This window comes from Pocillopora verrucosa, chromosome 12 (assembly GCF_036669915.1).
Source record: "Pocillopora verrucosa isolate sample1 chromosome 12, ASM3666991v2, whole genome shotgun sequence".
In the NCBI taxonomy this organism is placed as follows: domain Eukaryota; kingdom Metazoa; phylum Cnidaria; class Anthozoa; order Scleractinia; family Pocilloporidae; genus Pocillopora; species Pocillopora verrucosa.
The window spans coordinates 653999-675820 of NC_089323.1; the positions used below are offsets into that span (position 1 = coordinate 653999).

A 21822-nucleotide genomic window follows, 5' to 3' on the forward strand; every position below is an offset into this window, starting at 1 on the left:
CTTTTCAAGTGTAAGGAATGCCTTCTCAATCTGGCACTCTACTTGCACCTTTATTTTTCAAAAACAATGAAAAAATTTCATACACCCCTTTTTCTCTTTCATATTTCCTTAAAAACAAAAAAAACTTACCATGTTTTAATCAGCTTTTGAGGTGAATTGTACAGCTTATCCGTCGAGAACTTTCTTGCAAGATGAAGACTTTTTTGATCTGCAAAATGAAATCAACTTCTAGTTTATTCTGTAATCAAACTAATGGACCGTGATCTTTGGAGATGAAACAAATTGTGAATTTAAGGGAGAGATTTAGGGCCTTTTATTTTTCGGTCTGAGACGGTAAAGAAAAGAGATGAAATCTGCTGGTACGATCATGGTAAGCTTTCCATTTGTGCGCCTAAGATTGTGCTTGAAACAAAGTGGACAGTGTGACGTAGAACAAGAAACAATGCAATTGTAATGTTTATCAAGAGGCTTTGCGAAATCCACATGTACAGTGGCAAAATGCTCCCATTGTGTCAAAATCGCCAAGTTACATAAATAACAGATTTTTAAAGCAATGATCGCAATTCGGTTCGGATCTCACCACATCAGAGCAGATGGCTCTAAAACTGGCATTTTACTTCGAGGTAGGGAGTTTTCTAGCAGCACATGGGGGACAAAACGAGCATTTTAGGGTTTTAATGGAAACCACATGTGTGGGGAGCATTTTGAGATTACGAATTGCTTTATCAGAACCGCAAATCTTCCAGGCGTGATGTCTTGTTTGAATTAAGACAAGCGATGCTATTTTCTCTTTACCCTATAAATAAGCATCGACTGATGGTTTCAGCTGAGGCCTTCAAATGTTAAAATAACTCTTTCGAGAGAGTAAGGATTGAGGAATTGTTTATAATGTGAAGAGGCCGTTCGTCATTCGCTCCTCCTAACAAAGATAACAAGATGTCTTGCCACGCCACATCAGGAGAACTCACGTATCGGATGGCCTTTAAACCACGCACGTACCTCGGTCATCGAGCGCTCCATTTCGTGCGCCCTTCCCACGTATCACATGATTCACTATTAGTTCCTAATGAATGATGGTTTTGCCTTCGAATCGGACTAATCTGTTGGTATTTCGCAACAATAACTCTGTGCCTTTTTATCATCTTCAACGTCTTTTGTAAAATATCACAGTTCTCCCCTTTTAAACTGGTAAAATGAATTGAATCATCAAGGTTATCTATGGACACACAGGTTGCCATTCACTGTCTCTTAAATTGCGTGGTCCGTGCATGACCCTTTTTACCTGGCTCATCAATTACAATCCACATTTTTTGTAGTGAAGATAAACTTATGTCTAAAATAGTGACGAAGAGGTTTAATGAAAAGCCAGAACACCTTGGAAGGTCACAAGAGGCCTTAACGGATTTAGCTATACATAATTTGTGTATGTTGAAGGTGCAGCCAAGAATTTTAAAGCTTGTCTTTTGTAATCCATGTCAAAATTCAGTCCGGCCCTCACTAGCCTTGTTCCCTTTTAATCCACATACATCGCTTAAGTGTTTCTCTACTTTTGCAAACTGATATTTGAGGATTACTCAAAATTAGCGTTAAATTTCGAGCAATCACAAATAACTAAAAAAGGAAAAAAAAAATGGTAAGAACACGAAAAACAGAGTCCTCGGGAAGTTAGGCAATCAGCCAGAACTTGTGACAGTGAGGAACAGAGAAAATTATTTGAAACGCACAAAACTTTTTCCATTCTCATTTTTGATGAGGATTTTCCATTTATTTCTTAATTGAGGCAACGTTAAGGCCGCCGTATTCTGCGCCTACAAGGACAATGCATTTCCTCCGTACAACAATAAACACCATGCTAGGCAGGGAATTTGTGAATACTGGTATGTTGTCTTGGTGGCTGAATTTAGATTTCTCTTCTCGACTTAAAACAGTGAGAATAAAAACAAAAAAAGATAAAATGAATTAAGGTGCATAAGTTTGTAACGTTCGCTTTATCCACAATGTTTCAAAATATTTCATTGCATGTAAAAATGTTTTTCTTCCGTTTTTATCCTTTTTGGAAGAAAAAACGCCATAGGGCAGAAATCAATATCAAATTCTTTGCTGGGAAGTGCATACTTACCCACATTTTCCCAGCACGACTCAAAGCCTGTTCGCGGTCATCCAAAACTCTAGTTAAATTTGTGAGAACATCCCCGAATAGTGGTGACAGTTAAATTTAGAAGGATGTTTACGCTTCACAACCTTAAACTAGTCCTTTAAGCGGCCAAGGTCACTTTTGTACCTGAGTCAAATGACAAACACGAAATCAAATAATTTCCGTGAATCATTGAGTATTTAGTCTCTGCGATGAGATAGTTTGGAAACAAAACGGGTTTCTTGTCGCCAAGCTGAGCTCAAAGTAAGTGCAAAAGGTTATAATTTTGTGCTGGATGGCTGACAGCGACATCGAAAGGATTCCTGCTGAGAAAATGAATGAATAAAGATAAGCGTTAGAAATTTTTAAATCGTAATCAGCGGGTTCCAATTCAAAAGACAAAGATGGGGATATTTGTGGTCATAACTCATTCAGACCTAGCATGGAGACGATGACACCTTTTCATTCACAAGTTTAGAGTTCCTAATTCCAAGTTTGTTCATTTATCAATGCTTAGTGCGCCCATGGTGTTAATTCATCAATTTGTTCTCAATTTGGAAACTTTGATTCAATTTGCTATTGTTGTGAGTGACCTTTCTTCACTCTCCTACGGCCATCTCGAAGGATCTGTTACTTGAAAATACTTCTACATTAAAAACTTATTTTAAAACTACAACTTTCAGAAGTGAAATGGTAGTGTTGCAGAAGGCTGGTGAGTTCTGTCGGCCTTTCGCGAAGATTTAAACCAAATACTTTTCTTTGATTAATAGCATTTGGCGAGACACTTCCCCCCAAGCAAGATTGATCGCCAGAGAAGTTGGTCATTTAATCAACATCTGAAAAAGTGTCCCACATTTATCAGTAGCTTATTGCTAAGACCTGGTTGCTCCCCACATAGAATATTGGCGACCATTTAAACCAAATTATGTCATGTTTTCTTGCTCATTATCGCTATTACGGAAATTAGATCAGAAACGCGATACATTCGTCAATGGCTGTATCTGTGGATTACTGCTTTCGGTCGGATAACATTTTTGGGGCGGACGTATTTATCCGCGTTGTCTCTCACGTTACCATTTAAGAATTTTGAGCGTGCAGTTGCAAGTTTTTCTCCCCAGAACCGTGAAAGAGGAATTTTGTTGTAGAGCCATGAATGCCCTGGTCAAATTCATCTCTCAGACTTTGCATTGCAATGCGTGCGTGAGGTTTAACACTTGCTCCATGAAACATGTGCATGTAATTTGCCTGTAAGACAGGAAGTCATCCTTGTACAAACACTTTCGAGTATTTCCTGTTTTTTGCTTTCGTGTCTCGAATCACCTGAAGATACGACAAACTGCAAAGTGACAGTTCATTTGTATTTTTTGCAGACAATAGGGGATCCCTTCCGCTGAAGGAAAGGAAGTTCTTAAGTTAATAATTTATCACGTAATTCTTGCCTATGTACTCTGATGTTATATTTTAAATCAGCCGTACCATTCAGAAGGATAGGATCAATTCATTATTATTTCCGTGTAAAACTCCACTTCTTTTCATTAGCTTCTGATAAGGCATCAGAAGTTTTACTCTGACATTAAGTCGCTTACGAAAACACAAAACATAATGGCTGGGACACAACCCCTATCGCCAAAGTCTATTACGGAAACCACGCCGCCAACATTTTTAGATAATTGGGTTTGTTATTATCAGCGAAGTTCAAACAAACACAAGTCGTTGATTATCACAGACTTCCCCACATCCGTTTAATTTCATTTGGCTATCCTAGTGTAAGGGCAAATATAACCATGCGAAGTAACACGCATTTTAAAACAATTTAGGATATTAGAGCCATTGAACTAACACTTTCGTTTAGTTCAACTGTCAACGCTTTTTAAGGGTCAACTCTAGAAGAAAGACACCTCCCAATAAAAGCAGACATATGAAGTCGTCTTTGCCCTCAGAATACTTCACTAATCTTCTCTTTGTAGATGTTCTTCAGAAAAACAGTCGGTTGCATCTTCTTACACTGCTATTTCCTAAGATAATAGGATTTCTAGTCGTATATGCTCCAGAAAGCTATCTTCCTCAGATCGGATAACTCACCAAGGAGGCACCATTATAAAGTCCATTATTTTACAATATCCCATTGCTTTTCTACCAAACAAAAAGCGAAGACAAACTCTGCAAAGAAAAACAAACAAACTAACAAAACTCCCAGACACGTGCACTTTGAGAAGTTTCTTGAAAGACAAGCACGTTACGTAACGTGATTCGTTTGGTATCTTGAAAAGCGTAGTTAGTGTGAAACCTGTAGGAACGGAAACCACAGTGACAGAATAGTTTTAGATGCTTGTAGTACTTATAATTTGGCTGGGAATTCAGGCTTTACACTGAATAAACAATGTAGACCAGTACGTATTGGTTTCATGAGGTCAGACCTTAACTGAGATTTCCAAATTTAAATAAAGAAAATTTGGTGAAATGGGCAATAATGCCTACGTAGATGAATGAGGTTCTCGACCACGGCTTGGATTTTGTGGAGCAAACATGGAGCTTGAAATGACACTAAGTCATTTAAAAATATGCTGTAAAAAACGATTTTCATATATGTTTTGAAAGCCTTAGATTTCACGATAGCAATCACGTAGGGTTCAAGGACAGAGGTTAGGCTATCCTTTTTGAAGCTTTCTCACGATAAAGCAGAGCCTTTAACTTTTGATAATGTGGCTCCATCAACTGACTTGATAATGTAAATTGGTCACCGTAAAGAGTTCTTAAAAACTCTCGTTTCGAGCGTTAGCCCTTCGTTTAAGCGAATACTCCCAAGCCCCCGACGCAGCACCACAGTTTATTTAGAAACTTACTCCTTTCATAACTCTTGGTTAACATGGGTTTTTCTCGATAACTGAAGTACATATCAAAGATCTCCTCTTCAAATGACTAACATTGAGAAGATTTTTATATTTGCGATGTTTCCGAGTTGAGTCATTTTAGTGCCAGAGAGAACTTGATCGGTCTTTAACTGTCGAATAACACCTTTCATTAACCGCAAGCAAACGAAGTTTGCTGAAGGATGGGGAAAAAAATACGTATTGCAGATGACAAACTGTAGCGAAAAATAATTCAAAATTTTCAAGAAGGACAGTTGTTACCTTTTCGATCGAATTCTGCTTTTATCATTTTAAACGTTGTTGTATAATCACCGATATAAATGTATCATTTTCCATGATTTAGTGTGTAGACAGTAGCTACTTAATGAGATGTCAGTCAAAGACGATTATAAAAATGTAGACTTTACTGAAAGGTGTTCAAAGCGTAAACCGGCGTCGAAGATAAATCCTTCCTCACTGATCAGTGCATGTTTTGCTTTATTTTTCAGTTTGCTCATGACAAAAAAGGTAAGTTCAATAGTTCACATCAAACGGCATACGTGTAAAATCTCATATATCATGTTGTTATTTTTCTTTATGAAAATTATTTTGCAGTAATGTCCATTAGCCGGCTTTTAATTGAGGTCACTTCACTTACACGGAAAACGAAACAGGATAAAAGTAGTCAAAGACAGTCTTTGTCGGATTTTTTTAAGTTAGTGTGCCTGTGTGCGAACAGTGAACTTCGAAAACAACTGGATCATCAACCACGAGAACTTGAAAAGCGTCCGGATAGAACAACGCAAGTATGATGCCCAAGGCAGTCCTAAAAAAAAATAATAATAAAAAACAAAAACAAAAACAAACAATAATTCCTGAAAATTGAATTTCTGCTTACGGACCCCATCGCTCTTGGCTTTACTTCACATTGCGATAATGCGGATTCATTAGATTTCTAAAGAAGATTAAGAGATGACTAATTTGGTTTCCTGATTCGAACAAGATCAATTGCATGTGCTACGCAAAGTAAGTTAAGCTTAATGATCAGCTGTGATTTTAAAGATTTCAGCTAAAGTTTTCACAAATAAAAACCCTTACAACGCCAAACATCATGCATTCAATCAGCGAATCTTGCATCCAACGAAACTTCTTCTTGAGGTGCTGATTTTGAAGTAAAGAGTTTCTTATTTCTTCACAATTGTGAACATTAATACTCATGTAATCTTTCTCATTTCCTGGCCTAACCTGGGATCATTTTAGATGCTACAAAGCCATATCATTATAGGTATTTTTAATTTATTTCAACTATGTTAGCAGAAGTCCTCTCTCTACTCGCAATTCATGTGCCCACAATCGGCCCCGTCTCATTTGTAGTGACCTCTTCCCATTCCGCATAAAAATCCCACGATTTGACCCCAGATCATTTGTGGTCTACCTTATATCAGTATATGTCTGTCAATTTATCTCAACCCTTAAGAGCTGATGAGTAATTTGGGCTGATATTGTTAAGCAAACAACACGGATTCATCCAAGGTCCAAGAATTGTGGACATTTTTTCACTCCGGTCAAATTCTTCCATGTCCGGTTAAATGTTTGTTTTACGACGGTCTCAGAAAAGTTCAAATGAACATCGCAGTTTGTCAACTCACTGTAAAAAATGACTAGCTAGTTCTGTCCAATAGAAATTCATTCGATTTATAAATCTTTCAGTGGAATTTTGTCCAGTTCTTTTTGTTCTTGGCGGTGGCGGGGAATGAGAGAAATGGAAGGTACAAAAATATAAGAACTAACGATTCAAATAAGAAAGAAACGTTTTTCAATCAAAGAAAAAACAAATTGCTTTCATTTTATTGCCTCGCAAAAAGGTACGTCTGAAGTGAAGAAGACTCGTGACATCACGCACTTTCTCGGTACGATAGAAAAATCGGAAGGGACAAGAAATCCGATAACAGGCGATAAAATTGGAAAACTCCATTTGAAGTCCTTTTTAAGTGCCTTAACTGTGTAATAACCTCTTTTTAAAGGAAAAATGTGACTCTTTGCCCTCTATCGGCAGAGAAGTTGATTATCAATTGATTCATTTCTAGGATCTCCCCCGACATTTATCAAGTCCCTCAAGAGCAAAACGATCCGAGAAGGCAAAGGTCTGTCCCTTACTTGTAGTGTAACAGGGAAACCCAAGCCTCGTATAAAATGGAAGAAAGATGGCCGGACCATTCTAACCGATGATAGAATTACGATTCGAAACATGCATAAACTGAGGATCAAAAATGCGGGTCCTCAGGATAGTGGTATCTATCATTGTTTCGCCAAGAACCGTCATGGACAGTCTAACAGTGAAAAAGCAAAGGTGACAGTCCTAAGGTGTGTTGATAATGAAAAAAAAGCCCAGCAATTTCAATTTTGCATGCAATTTGGCATTTTATTCTTTGTCTTTTGGCATGCCCCTTGACATGCATAAAAGCTATCAATTTGGCACACGACTCGGTGTGCAGTTTAACATGCAATTTGGTATGGCCTTTGACACGCATTAAGTCCTGAATAATTTGATCTAATCACTCACTTGGGTTGGTTTTTATTCATCAATAACGATCCAAAGTAAAAAACAAGCATTGGTATTAATCGGTAAGGAAGAAATGGTATGAACGGTCGAGAGGTTCCTGGAGGGTAAGGCATTCTTCCACGCAGGGGGAGGGGGTGAGCGTTGAAGGATTTTCATCCTTAAAAATAATTTTAAATCAAATTCAAAATTGAGTAAGATCTGTTCCGACAGAAGTCTGTTTGAATAACAGCACCCTTACATATTACTTGGTCAAGAACTCAATCTCGGACCATGCGTACATCATTAGCACTTCTGTTAAGAACGTCCCTTAAAATGCAAAGTATGCTGCGATTAAAAAGAGAGAAAAACATCCAGTCTGTGCCCTTTGATCTGCGAGAACTGGCCAAACATCTTTTTTTTTTTTTTTTTTAAGTGATTGGACATGCAAGCCATACAACGGAACCATTTGCTCAAGATACATCTCCAAGGATACAAAAGTGTTTGTTCAACAACTCAGACCACAGCGTGAATCGGAAAAGAAAATTATTCATGCAGCTTCAGTCCTAACAGGCTACATGAGTACTCAATGCAAAGATTCGCTTCTGAGAGCCCTCTGTTACAACCTCTTTGCACCGTGCCAAGGCGGAAAGCATAGGAGATCTCCGAGACGCCTTTGCAAGGACGATTGTGAAGTTATTCAAGGCAGGGCCTGTTCAAAAGAAATAAAGTTGCTTAACGAAAGGCTTGGCGGAAATGCCGATGAAATTATTCCAAACTGTTCCTCGTTGCCGTTTCAGAGCACAGTTGAAGCAAAGAATTGTTTACCGATACGTAAGTGTTCAATAATGCTAAGTGAGTAATTCACAACTCTTTTCAATCTTATAAGTCGATAATTTTTACAGATTTTATTTTTGAATCTTAGATTTCTTTGTGATTTTAGTTACAGGGCCGTTTTGATAATAGTTCTTTTTAATAGAATTGATAGGTTATCCTGTATAAATATTCGCCTTATTATTATTAGTATTATTATTATCATTATCATAATGTGCTATTGTGTTGAAGAAAGAGTGGCGAATAACTCTGTGGGTGTACTTAACAAGAAGCATGCTGTTTAGGTTAACGGTTCTTTGAGGTTTGTTATGTAACATTTTAACTTCTGTTTTATTTTTATTGTCAAGGAAACAAAATGCAAACGTGTGAGACGTCCAAAGGTGAGACAAAAGAAAAATCGAATCATTATAACTACTTTTTTGTAAGAAAAAATATATACACGATATGTTGATTGCTGAAGTGATGGGTGAAGAAGAGAGAGTGACAAACATTTGAACATCAACAAAGAGGCATATATCTGTAAGCGAAATCAAAGTGACGATGTACATTTTTCGTACGGTTTCCGAATCGTTTTCGAAATTTTCACGAGGAATCCTAAACGTGAACAAAGGTTACTAGTAATGATGTAAAATTTGAAAGGAAAAAAAAAAAACTTTGAAATATTTCTTTATCATGCAGATCCATTTCAAGCAAACATCAAGCCATTAAAAAGGACCTTTTCGATATGCAGTAAAAGATTTAGCCGGATCGATAAAATTTACAACAAAGAGGTACTCAGTCTCGTGAAAAACGTGAAGGCAGAGCTGCACAATGGTAACATGGCGCTAGAATCACAGTCTATGGAGTTATCGACTTATTGTCTTTCTGCCTCTCTCCCTCTGAGCAAACTGGTTCATGATTGGACAGCTTACTTTAGGACGCCACTCCTCCCCAACCTTCCACGACCATACAACTTGACGGTTCTTGGATTGGAAATTTCGATGGTAAATTCAAGTGTTGGCTCCATATGGGTTCCTCTCGGCTACGCAGCAATATACACAGTACACAGGAAGATCACCTTGCGAAACGTGACCTTCTTTTATCGACACCAGTCAGGACATGGATCCTTCATTGCTAAAGGGAAGTACAAAATTTGTGATACTGTTTTTGATACGACTGTCGAATCACTTCCAGATGGTAATGTCAAGCTCAGCGGTAATTCAGAAACACCCATTGATGTAAGCACCATCGAAAATGCCTTCGTGTCCGCAAGTCCGTCTTCGATGTTGGTCAAAGCGATCGAAAAAGTCAACTTATTTGTGCTTCGTTTGATGAGACCTTCCATGGAAGCATACATCAATAAAGATTTGATTGTGAAATTCTCTGGAAAGTCATACTTATACATGGACACTAGCACCAAGGCAGTTCCTATCACTCTGGAAATTTTTGGCGGGAAGTGGGGAAGAGAAGACGTACTTTTGGCGGGAATTACCAGCAGTCGGATCACAATGAACGAAGCATTGCATTTGTTCACAAGCTTATCACTTCCATATTTGGATATGCATGCTTCCAACGAATCAAGAGTAAGTGTTACTCGAAATCTTAAAGGTTATCGAGTTTTTAAAGCTTTTAAAAAATTCACGTGCTGACATTTTTCTGGAATTTTTCAGGTTGGAATAGTACTCTCTGCGCAGGCTCTGGACCTTAGTCAAAGTCCATATGAAATATTTAAGGAAGCACCGCTGGCACATGCATTTGCAGACACTGTCCCTGACGGTTTAAGCCTGGTAACCAGTGGAGCAATTCCCGTTCAAACACACAAGGACAACCAAGTGTGTCAGCTTTTCCAGGTTGAGCAATTATTTGTAAATACAATTTTCAAAAAAAGGATCCATTCGTTATTAAAGGGAAGGGCAGAACAAAATAGGGCGTAATAAAAGATAAATTGTATATCATACCGCATTTCTTTGGGCTGGAAAGGATGGAATTTTTACTGTGTGAACGTTGCACCACAAGAAGTATCAACAGCAGCTAATCCAAGCTAAAGAAAGATACAGCAAGGGACCAATGAAAAGTTAAAATAAGTAAATCACTCGAAAAGCGGGAAAGCCCAATTTATTAAGTCGTGATCGGCTTTCGTTTTGCATCTGATTGGTTGAGAGAGTAGGGCGAATTTTCTGGACTATTACAGGGCAAATCAAAGCTAAAGCAATGTAATCCCAAACAACAAACGAGACACAATTGCAAAATTTATCTTTTCATTTCACTAATTTAGACTATTTTTGGCCGTGGAAGTGAGCTTACACTGAAGGCATCGACAAACTGGGCTTCCATCAGCCTCGACTGGCATTTTATCAATCTTGCTGCAGGAGCATTGTCACCGTTTGACCGAGTGGAGATGAAAATGAAGGTACTCATTCCCAAGAGTGCAAGAATTCTACTGTCGTTTATCATGATTAAAAATTCTGCCTCACATTTCACGTAGAAAAAGAGGATCTGCAGCGGTGTTCCCTTCATTAATAGTCTCTAGTTTTTCGGCAAGGTTTTGTTTTGATGTCGCCCAAAATGACGTCTTTTATCAGCTCCTGTGATGAAAAGCCATTTTAAACAACATGTACAGAAAGAGAAGTGTTTTTACTTCAAACAGAAAGAACCTCAAGAACAGAAATATTTTCATAATTTTTTTGTCTTCCTTTTCATTTGAAACCAATAGATCAATGACACCAGGTTACTAAAGATAGAGTCTTTGGGACACATAAACATCCCTCTTAGTGGAATTCTTTACAAGAAAGGTCAGCGTTTAGACAGCTGGGATATTAGTGGTCAGCTAACATACAGTGGACTAAAGGCAAACCTTGAAGCAAACTTTAAAACCCGATCTGCTTGGAGAAAAGCCTTTGGAATGGAGTACTTGACCATGAAGAACCTACAGTTAGGGTAAGAACGGAAAGAACAGCGAGATAACGGACTTGCTCATGTCACGAGATTTCGCAGTAAAAGTGTCGTAGAAAAGAAATGGACTCGATGATCAAGTAAAACAAAAAGGAAAGTGATTCGTTTACATCGCAGCCAGTAACCCATCGGGGAAGAAAGACAAAAAAAATTGAAAATGAGGAGTAAGGATGATTAAGAATGGGAATGATTAAATTGGATTGGAAAGAGCAAAATTTGGAGGAGGCCTGATGAACACGCAGCGGAGGACAGTCCGTAGGGTAACTAAAACAGAATTGTTCCTGCCGTCTTAATTAAAGAACGCCTCATCACCATGCTTAGTTAATATCAGATAGACAATATATGCGAGAGAGAGTGAGATTATTGAACGAGGAAAGGGTGGGTTCAATAGAGAGATAAATCACTGACACTATATCTTTTCATTTCAGATTATCGTTACCGATTGGCCAGTCACAAAAAAGCAGCGCTACTGGCCAAGCTGAACTTCAGCTGGGTTCTCTGTGCAACGCAGCGCGCAATCGTAAGAACGAATCTATCAAGGTATGTAGAACACAGATCAATGGAAAAAAGATAAATTAAACGAGGTGTAACTTTCAAATGTTTCGATCGTCCATGATACATCGTTTTGCATAAATTTTATTTCAGAAAAGTTGCGTCACTGGTCATTTGTCCTTGGGATTGTCTGATAAATCTGCTGATCGTTTCTTTTACGGCTCGCTGTCTCCTGTCAGTCTTCAAAAACTGCTTGAAGTGTGTAATATCAATCACAAGCTGCCTGTCGCCCTGGCAACGATAGGATTTCCTGAAGGTCTAAAGGTACGAAAAAAGACTCCTTTACTTTCTCCAGTCCTCTATGCATGTTGGCCGCTTTTGGCCCAGGCCATTTGGAGTGTTGCAGCAGTACTTTTCCTGGACTGGAAGCTGGTTCATTGGAGGTTACCTCCAATGTTTTACAAACTTTTCCTGTCCACTTGCAGGTAACTATTGAAACCCCTGAATGGGAGAAGCACTTGGAGATTAGTCTCTCAAAAACCCAGCGCGCTGACCCGGCGAGAGATTGCGCGCGGATGTTTCGATTCGAAGACCAGCGCACAGATTGTACAGTACCTCTCGTGCATCTAAAATTGTTCTGCAACCTCTAATTTGGGATTTTTTTCTCTTTTCCAGATCTCTGCCGCAAAAGGAGCGCACAACCTTAGCGTTCTTGAAGGACCAACCATAAAACCAGGTTTCATTCTGTCAGGCAAGATGAGTTTATTCGGAATTGAGACCACAGGAGCAGTTTCGCTTTTACCCGAAGAGGTATTCAAGTCCGCATAACACTTAAGCTTTTCAGACATCTACGAGTTTGCTTGAAACTTGCTACCCTGTTCTTGCAGGCGCGTCTGCAATGTGGGGGCTTATAGTGGCTGAGTACCACGGTTTGTTCCGTTCGTTTAAGGGCTATTTTTGTGAAAACTTATTTGACTGAGCAAGGGGCCTACTGGATTATTTTGTTTTGAAGCGACATTTCATCAAAAAATAGCTTTATTTCTAAAATCATTTCTTTGTTTTCCATTCCTCCAGTTTGTAATTGATGCCAAAATTAAATCAGATGAAGATCTCGCCACTATGGACGACATCACACTATCATCTTCCTCGACTGCGGGTTCCAATCTTAATTCTAAGCTTTATCTGACAGCTCGAATGGATTCAGTTCCATCCGTAAAGGTAAATAAAAAAAGTGATGCATCTGTACGAGACTATGAGTGTAACATCTCGGCGGAACAGCAAGCGTTTCGCACTAAAAATAAAAGCCGGGAGACAACCTGAGGCTTCAATGAGATGTCGACTATGCATAATACCTACTTCTCTTACCAGCTGAAAAGGAAATGAGGAAATTGCCTAAAGAGATCAATTTAAAAAAATCGTGATGTCAATCCGCGGAAACACTCCCTGAGAAGCACCGCTGAACAAAAAACATAGCCTCGCTAAGCAGGTTTAAGCATTCCTCGTTTCCAGACGACCCTCAATTCTTAGAGCGCAATGCGCGGGTTTTGCGGGAATGTTGCGTCCAGTAAATTACTTAGCGACGCTTATTTTTTCCCCCTCCTTAGGCACACCTTGACGGCTTTCCTCGGCTGTTTGGTATATTTAAGGACGTACAGATGCTTGCTACCCGTGATTCTTTGCAAATTCATCTGGCCAGTGACGTCAACAAGTCCTACAAAATCGATGTCCACTTGATAACTAACTACAGCGCGAATCGTAACGACACCCAATTTAATGCCATGGTTGTCTTCGACAATGGTTTGTCCAAGGTAAGAGGATGTTTAAAGAGGAATAATAATTAGGTGTTACAACAACTTTAACATTTTGCAGCGTTATCTGAAAAATGTCCTCTACCGCTTTCTGTCATTTTTCTCTCAAGATTGTGAATTTTCTAGCTCTATGCTACTACTCGGATCAATGTCATTATCTGAGAAACTGCGAACCTACCAATCTCCTAACCCAACAATAGTCAACTGATGGTTTCATGTTAGGTCAGGAGACGGGTGGGTGCGCAGCTGGTCAGACACTGACATTCATCCAAATAATCTTCCAAATTCCGATGGTAACTTCTCACTGAGACATGCGCAGATCTACCACCCAACTTCCCTTCTTTTGCCTATATCGCATCAGGACTCTAGAATTCGCTTTAAAAGTATCGATATAGCTGATCGATAGTATCGATAGTATCGATAGCTACAAGGATCTCTGAATTTCATCTCTCCACCGCAGTGCAAATATATGAATTTTCATATATCTAAAATCATCATTCACTTGGATGTTTATTTGGACCCAATTCATTGACCAGCTCCCAGTTGGCTTGTTAGCTCAATTGGTAGAGCACTACACCGGTATCGCAGAGGTCATGGGTTCAAATCCCGTACGGGCCTGAATTTTTGTCAGATCCTATTTACAACTACTCGTTTCAGTAGTGTTCTTAGCTGCGAGGATCTCTTAATTTCATCTCTCCACCGCAGTGCAAATATATGAATTTTCATCTATCTAAAATCATCAAGTATCGATATCTTTAAAAAATTATGATTGATGTGGTTTATTTTCTCCTCAGTTGACACGTCTAGCCTCAGATTACGTGGTATCAATGCTTGAATCAGAGATGTCGCGACTAAAATCAGCCAAAAGTGAAGTACAACGCCTTCGAAGAGAATGTAACAAAACAATCAAACGAGAATGCTTCTGGTGTTTGAACCATGGAGTCTGTGCAAGTTCCTTCTCAGATGCACAAAATACCACGCAGAAGAAACGAGGCACGCCACGAATCGGTTCACCGCTTGACATTTGTCACCAGGTTGTAATGAAACGTTGCCTAGTCAACTCTGGGTACCACAATGTTTGCAGATTCGTTAGTGCAAACTTGAGCAAAACATGCGCAATTCACCGCAGTGCGGCAAGGTCTCAAAAAGACCTGGAGAAGGGACTGCGCTGGGTCAAGGAAGCCGACCAACTTATGTACAGCGAACTGTTACAGCTCCACTCTATTTCGTTCAAAACGAATGTCACATCAACCAATCTAGAGAAGATTTACTTGGAAACTACCTTAGAACTAACAATATTTGGACAAAAACAAAGACTCGAAGGTCGACGCATGGACTTCAACGAATTCATGAAATTTTCGTCGGAGATTGCCAAGTACGCAGTGGACTGGTACCAAAAGACGCAGCCGCAGTCGAAGCCAAAATTACGTCATCCAGATAACAGGCCAAGGTCTCCGACGTGGTAAGCGAAGATACCACACAAATCTTTTCCTCTTCTGTTATACTTTTAAAGCGAACAGCATTAAAGAAGGAAATTTAAGTTTGTAACAAGGGAAGATATAGCCAAGGGAACTAATGTTTCACAACGGAAGAGATTTTACACTTTTATTGTCAAATATTACGAAGATTTGTTACAGTTGTAAATCCAATTGTTAAGTTCAATTGTTTAAACAATGAGCGGAGGTAATGTCACTTTGAATTATGGAGAGCGGTAGGTTCGCTAGATCTCTTTTGAAAAGCCTCGTTTGAGAATTTCGTTATTCCTGATTAGTCGTGTGATAGCGTCACGCAATCATGTCACGCACGGAATGAGTTCCCAAATGCACAGCTGTAGAAGCAGCGATTTGGACACTGCTGTTGCAGGGACCGCGCAGAGGTCAAAACAAAAAATAATTTAACAAAAATAAGGGGACCAAAAATAGCCCCCGACTCAAAATCTTGCAGCGCGGTCCCTGTGTTGTAATTATTTCGCTATCTTTTAACACTTTGTTTATCCTCTGCTCTTAAGAGACACGTTTCGCAAAGACCTAAATATTTTTATAAAAAACATTAACTGTAGTTGAGACTTTTTCTGGCAACAAAATTTGTGCTTGTAATACAATCAAACGCTGAGCTATCAAGCCTGGACAATATCAGGGGAAACACCAACTTGTGCCGAGCGCGGGAAAACATCAGCTCCGTGCAAAGCATGGGAAAACGCCAGCTTGTATAAAGCAGGGGAAGACAAAAATCTTTGTGTAAAGCGCGGGAAGCTTGCATCAGTGCAACGCACAATTTGGTGAAGGCGTAAAGCCATACGAAAAAGCGCATTTGCTTCAAAGCCGTTGTTACGCTTTGCATTTGAGGCGATTTGTATGACTTTAGGAAGCGCCATAGTTTTAATACTCATGTACACTTCTATAACTATCAAAGGAAACAGCTATGTTTGAACGGTTTGCAGCCAGTGTTTTGATGATTACAAACGAGTCCGCTTTAAAGTAAAATCACATGTACACAGTATTTGATATTTAATTATAACCATGGAATTTCCGGAGGGAAGATTTTATGTACGTAGCAACTACGAAATGTGGAAGAACACGTTTTGTTGAAACAATAAAGTTAAATTGAAAATATAGTAGTAGCAACTTGACAAATGAATACATATCGCGCATCTAACCAAAACATTATAAATGTCAAGTGTTTTGATACTATTGTTCTTTCCGTTTAAGTTATGACACTTAACAGTCTTCTCGTTTGTTTGCTCTTAACGCGACATCTCCCAGATGTTTCCGCCTTCCCGTCACTTCTTTCGCTAAGTGATCAGACCCCCTCCATCGGAACTCAAAGTACCAAACGCGAATGACCTAATAAGGACTTACTTCAGTTTCGCGTCTGATTGATTGAGAGGCAGTCAAATAGCGAAATAACGCAAAACAAGGCGATCCCGAATTATTTTCGACGCTTGATTGAAAATTGGTCTTGATTCAGCTTCAATACAGCGTGATAGACATGAAAAACAAAAAAAACAAAAAACCGAAATATCTCCAAAATCAAAGGAATTATTATATTTTTCTGAATCTTTTCACTTAACTGTACCAATGTAAAGCCAAATTTTAAACAAATACTACTGCAACCCAATAAATACTGAATGAATATTAACAACACGACATGTAAACTTATGCAATTAATGCGGTTGTCCGGGAAGCAGGCATGGGAAGCGGGCGGGTAATCACGACGTCCATTTAAAACGTTCACTACTCTCACATGGAGCTTAAGAAAACTCAAAGTAAAAACAAACAGACTCTCTTGAGGACGGGGAAACGCAATTACCCGAGTCGGGATTTGTTGTATACTTAGTTCAACCAGTATTCAAGACACCAAAGTGGTATACGGGGGAGAGTGTTGTGTATCACGTGGTACAAATAATCCAATCATATGACGTAATATCTAAACGCCCTCTTGGATGCCAATCCGGCCATATGATTGGTTCATTTGCACCTGTGCCGCGAGTTTTCTACATCAACACAGGGCGTAACACAGCAAAATCTATTCATTCTGCGTTATTTCCGACAGAGTCAAATGAAAAAGTAATAACTGTGGCATCAACCATATAGCACGTTACAGGCTTAAAGGGCCTTAGACGAGCTATAATTGAAGAATGCTTGATAACAAATTGTCACTGCAATAGTCAAGTACAACTATAAGAAAATAAAACGTGTGACTAACCAACATTTCACAGCACCAAAACCAGTGGAAGGAATGGATGCCTGAGATACTTCAGAGACTTTCCAGTAAATACAGTGTGATTAGAAAACGCCTGCACAATCGAAGGAATGCTTTGAGGAATGGAAAATTTCGCACGAAGCTCACAAGCTTCTTTAGCGGCCATGTTAAACTTGGTATATCGAGTTCGCTCAGGGCAGGTTTCCAATCCAAGAGTTTGAAGAATCTTCACGTCACCACTCCATACATTCCAGGAAAATATGAATCCTACCTTCTGTAATACAGGGCTGGATAAGGGCAACAAGAAAGTGAGGTAAAATCAACAAAGTAACAATTGAACGCTATGTTGGTCTATCCAGTCTAAACAAAGGGTTATTTTTTTGTCACAGCATTTCCAAGCGTGTAGAGGGAGGCACGAGGAAGGTGCGAGGGCATAGATCCGATCATGTGGAAGACCGCCTCACCTCTCGCGCAACGCTCTCGCTCTCGCACCTGAGGTGAGCGCAAGGTAACTGCTACGGGGTGAGACACGTGCAGGATGAGGGCACCCCCTCTCTGGTGCGAGACGAGCACATGGTAACCGCTAGGGGGTAAGGCACGTGCAAGATGAGGGCACCCCCTCTCTGGTGCGAGACGAGCGCGAGGTAGCCGCAAGGGGCAAAACAGGTACAAGTGGAGGAGCGTGAAAAAAGAAAAAAGAAAAAATGAAGCGTCAATTTTTCTTTCGCGCTCCTTCTGTCGTGCGTGAGGAGGAGCGCGGGAAAAATGACGCTTAATTTTTCGCGCTACTCGTCTTGCACATGTCTTATCCCTCGTTCCCTCTTACAGCCGCCTTAAGCACCCCAAAAACGACGCCTCTCCAGTAGCCTAACCTGCATGTCCACGAGGCCAACGAAACAAAATTAAAGCTGATGTAGACCAACAAAGGTTGAACAATTACAAGCATCATGTCAGCTTACCTTGGACTTACAGACAGACCACAGGTCGCTGATTGTTGCTTAACGCGTGTGAAAACCAGAAGCCTGGCAAGTGCGATCACTTCTCCACTGTCCGGACACGCAGTGATCACCTGGACATCATAGTCCTTCAGGGACTTATAGCTTTGCCGTAGATCTTCATGAGCCTGGATTAATTCACTGATGCATTGCTCTAAGTCAAGCGTTGTTTGCTGAATAGCCATCCCTTGCTTATTACTTTCAAGAGCTTTCTTGAGGACTGAAAACATTTCTGCATTTGGGTTGCTTTGGTTTATTTTAGCCACTTGTTTTAAGGGGGCACTACCACAACGTTTTTCAACTGTAAGTGACAGGGAGCCATCATACATGTCAAACTCATTTGCCAGATCAGGAAGTTCATCATAGCTAGAATCATTGCTAGTTTCTTCATACAATTTGAAAACAGATGAGGTCAGATTATTGTTGTTTACAACTGGTGCAGCTGTAACGTTATTGTACTCATAAGATCTGTAGCAATGTGAGCATGCAAAGTCACATTGTGCTTTATCAGACTTATCTTCGGCGGAGACATGACTGATACTTGATGAATCACCAGAAATGTTAGCACATGTACTTGAACCCTCTGTCGCATCCAAGCTTTGAAATGAATTCACATTACATGTGTTTCCCAAACATTGAGTTGAGTCAAAAGATGAATTGCCAGCATAAGACTTATTACACTTTACTTGGTTACTTCCTTTACCAACACAATCCCCTTGAGCACAAAGTCCTTTGTAGCACAAGTCATGACAATTTCTCACACTCATGGTACACTGTGTAGGCGAAAAATCTTTGCCTTCATGGACTTTAATCTGCTCACTATGTATTTGATCCAGCTCATTAGCAAAGGCAGATACAATCTTGCTCCTTTCGACATCATTGTGCAAGGTACAATTTGAGTTCATTACATCAGCTTTGGCATCTGAACTTGAATTTGCACCAAGGTTTGTTCCAGAGCTTGCTGTGAAGTCAACATTTTCATTACAACTCACTTTCGTGTCTTTAGCAGACTGTATACCTACACGCAGTTCCCTTGAAGCCAAACATGACTTGCAATCTTCTCCACTATCACTGTTTGTGTCTGAATTATCCTGTACACTACCATTAGGTACTGGAGTGCACAACTTTGAAGCACAGTATTTTCCATGGGGAAATAAAATCTTGTGAAGCTCCTGTGTATTCTTTATTGTGCTCTTGGAAGTTAACAATTTTAATGCCATCAAGAAGTCTCCAGTGTTGAAGAGGACTGTATCTTTAATCTTCAGATTTATGGAAGGGTTAAATAAGGGGAAAGGATGTAAAAGATCATATTTAAAGTGAACCACAAAAGAATGTTTCAAACATAGCTCTGTTCTTTCACCAAGAGACAAGTTCTTGCAAATCGCACATGGGTTCCAGGTAGGTCCAGCACAAACTGTAACATAACACTGATGACTCTGATCTCCTCTTGAAGAACGTCTGCAGGATTTTAAAGCAAACAAGCAAACAAAAACATATGACTTCACTATTAATGATGTGTCAAAAACTAAAACTCATGTCATTAAAGACTTTGAGACTTCATTAATGACTCTGATTGCTTCTTGCAAAGTGTCTGTGTGATTTTATTTAAAAACAAAAAAAACAAAAAAAAAATGTGTGATCACACTATCAACTATGCCTTGACAAGACTGATATATAATAATGTTACTCAAAAACTTAAAGGGAAAGCTTAAAACAGAGTTGTTCACTCACACTTCACCATAAACTACAACATGTGACTCATCTGGGCTCTGAGTGACCATTAAATGTAAATCTTCATGTATTTCCTCCCCATGAAACAATGCCACTGAAAAAACCTTGAAGAATTGCATTAAAGAATAATAATATTTCAGAGATGTATCAGTGATAACTAGCGCACAATCAAACAAAGATTGTATGCCACATATGCATTGGGTAATAATTCTTCATATGGCCATACAATCTGCATAAAACTTTCCTTGACTTTTCAATCCGAGTGCGAGGAGTCTAACATATCCCTCTTCTACCTAGTGTTTTAGTAGGCTTGTTTTCCAACTCAAGCAAGAACAAAAAATGGAGAACATTTACCAAGCTCTAAAAGAGATTCATGCCATGAACATTCTTTATATCTATGCATTTAAAAAAAAACCTGAATTATGAGGTGGGGGGGGGGGGAGGGTCATGGATAGCCCAAGGATCCCCTATCTGTGCTCCCTTGACTTCCTGCAGATAGAGGCATTGAAGCTCTTGCACATGAACATACTGTTTGTACATACATAATAAAAATCATTGCCCTTACAAAATTCTTTCCCAGATTGCATAATTTGTTGGACTACAACCACATTATGCATTATGTAAATCTATTCACTTTTCAATTTAATAACGGCACAAAATTAATCAAAGAACAGCAAACTTATCTCTTACAAACCTGAACCACTGGTTTCCCTAGATTGAACTCCCACCAATGAAGAGAGTAAATATACCTCGGCATTGGATTGGTGTCATTGTTGTCAATTTGAAGACAATATGAAATCAAGTATCTGCCATTCTTGGTAAAACCAAGAATGACATGTCTGTTAGGAGAAAGGAAAAAATTTTCAGACACCACCTCTTTTGAGAACTTTGAAAAACAACTAAGCAACTATTTAGGATGTTTCTGCAGATAACAAGCAAATAATGATAGTTTCAAACACCATCACTTTTGGGGACTTTGAAAAATAATTGAAACTCACATGTTCAGATGAGGATGTTTCTTTGCATCATTCCAAATAAGCCTTTAGGCTATTGCTCCTTCTTTACATTAAAATACAATATATCAACACTTTTAGAGCTGTATCATCTTGTGCTGTGCAATGTATCAATCACACACAATGTACACTATGAGATGATTCATAATGGTAATAGGACCAAGTGGAGTCCAATTCAGTTTGTAATCATACGAGTGATTAACAAAATCGGACAACCGCAAAGCAGGAGTCTGATTTGTCAATCACTCATATGATTAGAGACAGAATTGGATGACACGAAGTTCTGTTACCAATTAATCATAACCATTACAATTTCTGGAAGAAAAAAAAACATTTAGGACAAACACCTCCAGTAGGGACAATGTCTAAAGCAAAATATTTTAAAAACATAACGAGATGGGAACAAAAATATTACTTGCATGATAAGATTTTAGATAGATTATTTTCAAAATCAAACATCAAAACTTATTGAAGGAAAATGTTACCCTTTTCTGATAACACCATTTACATCTAGTATGCTGTCCAACGGAATGCAAAACCGTTCAGGGCATTTCTTGAAGAAACGAGTTCGGTTTCCGCGTAAATGCGGCTGCAAACATCCTCTTGTCTAATAAGGGATACAAAATGATCATTATATAACTGAAAAGTTTTGTATTGGATGAACAAGTTTATACTTACTTCTCGTAGAGCAAGTTTTGCTACAATATTTCCATTACTCATTTTGTAAAACCCGCGTTTGATAATGAGCCCACGCTCGCTTGACCAAAATGTGCGTATAATTCAGAAAAATTGTG

General features: G+C 39.1%; 2 protein-coding genes across 6 annotated transcripts in view; one reads left to right on the forward strand and one right to left on the reverse strand.

The window, feature by feature from the left end:
• The window catches only part of LOC131778025 (uncharacterized), a 37207-nt gene extending 21056 nt beyond the window's left edge, over nucleotides 1-16151 (forward strand). For all 3 annotated transcript variants that reach the window (XM_066158934.1, XM_059094403.2, XM_059094402.2), the window contains exons 3-16: nucleotides 5493-5511; nucleotides 7071-7347; nucleotides 7959-8356; nucleotides 8704-8736; nucleotides 9035-9918; nucleotides 10006-10185; nucleotides 10611-10745; nucleotides 11049-11272; nucleotides 11716-11827; nucleotides 11933-12103; nucleotides 12455-12589; nucleotides 12854-12997; nucleotides 13384-13587; nucleotides 14382-16151. In XM_066158934.1, the coding sequence (XP_066015031.1) occupies nucleotides 5493-5511; nucleotides 7071-7347; nucleotides 7959-8356; nucleotides 8704-8736; nucleotides 9035-9918; nucleotides 10006-10185; nucleotides 10611-10745; nucleotides 11049-11272; nucleotides 11716-11827; nucleotides 11933-12103; nucleotides 12455-12589; nucleotides 12854-12997; nucleotides 13384-13587; nucleotides 14382-15053 (3588 nt within the window). In that variant the 3' untranslated portion in view covers nucleotides 15054-16151. The remainder of the gene's footprint in view (nucleotides 1-5492; nucleotides 5512-7070; nucleotides 7348-7958; nucleotides 8357-8703; nucleotides 8737-9034; nucleotides 9919-10005; nucleotides 10186-10610; nucleotides 10746-11048; nucleotides 11273-11715; nucleotides 11828-11932; nucleotides 12104-12454; nucleotides 12590-12853; nucleotides 12998-13383; nucleotides 13588-14381) is intronic.
• On the reverse strand, nucleotides 15670-21763 carry LOC131778026 (uncharacterized). 3 transcript variants are annotated; one of them, XM_066158935.1, is made up of 7 exons: nucleotides 21707-21763; nucleotides 21514-21635; nucleotides 20710-20854; nucleotides 20016-20119; nucleotides 18249-19742; nucleotides 17293-17576; nucleotides 15670-16554 (listed from the first exon to the last, which is right to left on the reverse strand). In XM_066158935.1, the coding sequence occupies exons 1-6, from the start codon at nucleotides 21746-21748 to the stop codon at nucleotides 17300-17302; spliced, it is 2184 nt and encodes a 727-aa protein (XP_066015032.1). In that variant the 5' UTR covers nucleotides 21749-21763; the 3' UTR covers nucleotides 15670-16554; nucleotides 17293-17299. The 3 variants fall into 3 exon arrangements, with proteins under 3 accessions (XP_066015032.1, XP_058950388.2, XP_066015034.1); XM_059094405.2 differs by having other exon boundaries at nucleotides 15670-17576; XM_066158937.1 differs by lacking the exons at nucleotides 21514-21635; nucleotides 21707-21763 and adding an exon at nucleotides 21014-21110 and having other exon boundaries at nucleotides 15670-17576.
• Between the last annotated feature and the right edge of the window lie 59 nt (nucleotides 21764-21822).

Bases quoted from the DNA above. Each gene is read 5' to 3' on its own strand.
- LOC131778026 (XM_066158935.1), bottom strand. From the start codon at position 21,748: ATGAGTAATGGAAATATTGTAGCAAAACTTGCTCTACGAGAA. The intron at 20,855-21,513 runs GTAACATTTTCC...TTCTCCTAACAG, and splicing joins AATGGTGTTATCAGAAAAGG to ACATGTCATTCTTGGTTTTA. The intron at 17,577-18,248 runs GTAAGCTGACAT...GCCCTTATCCAG, and splicing joins GGTCTGTCTGTAAGTCCAAG to CCCTGTATTACAGAAGGTAG.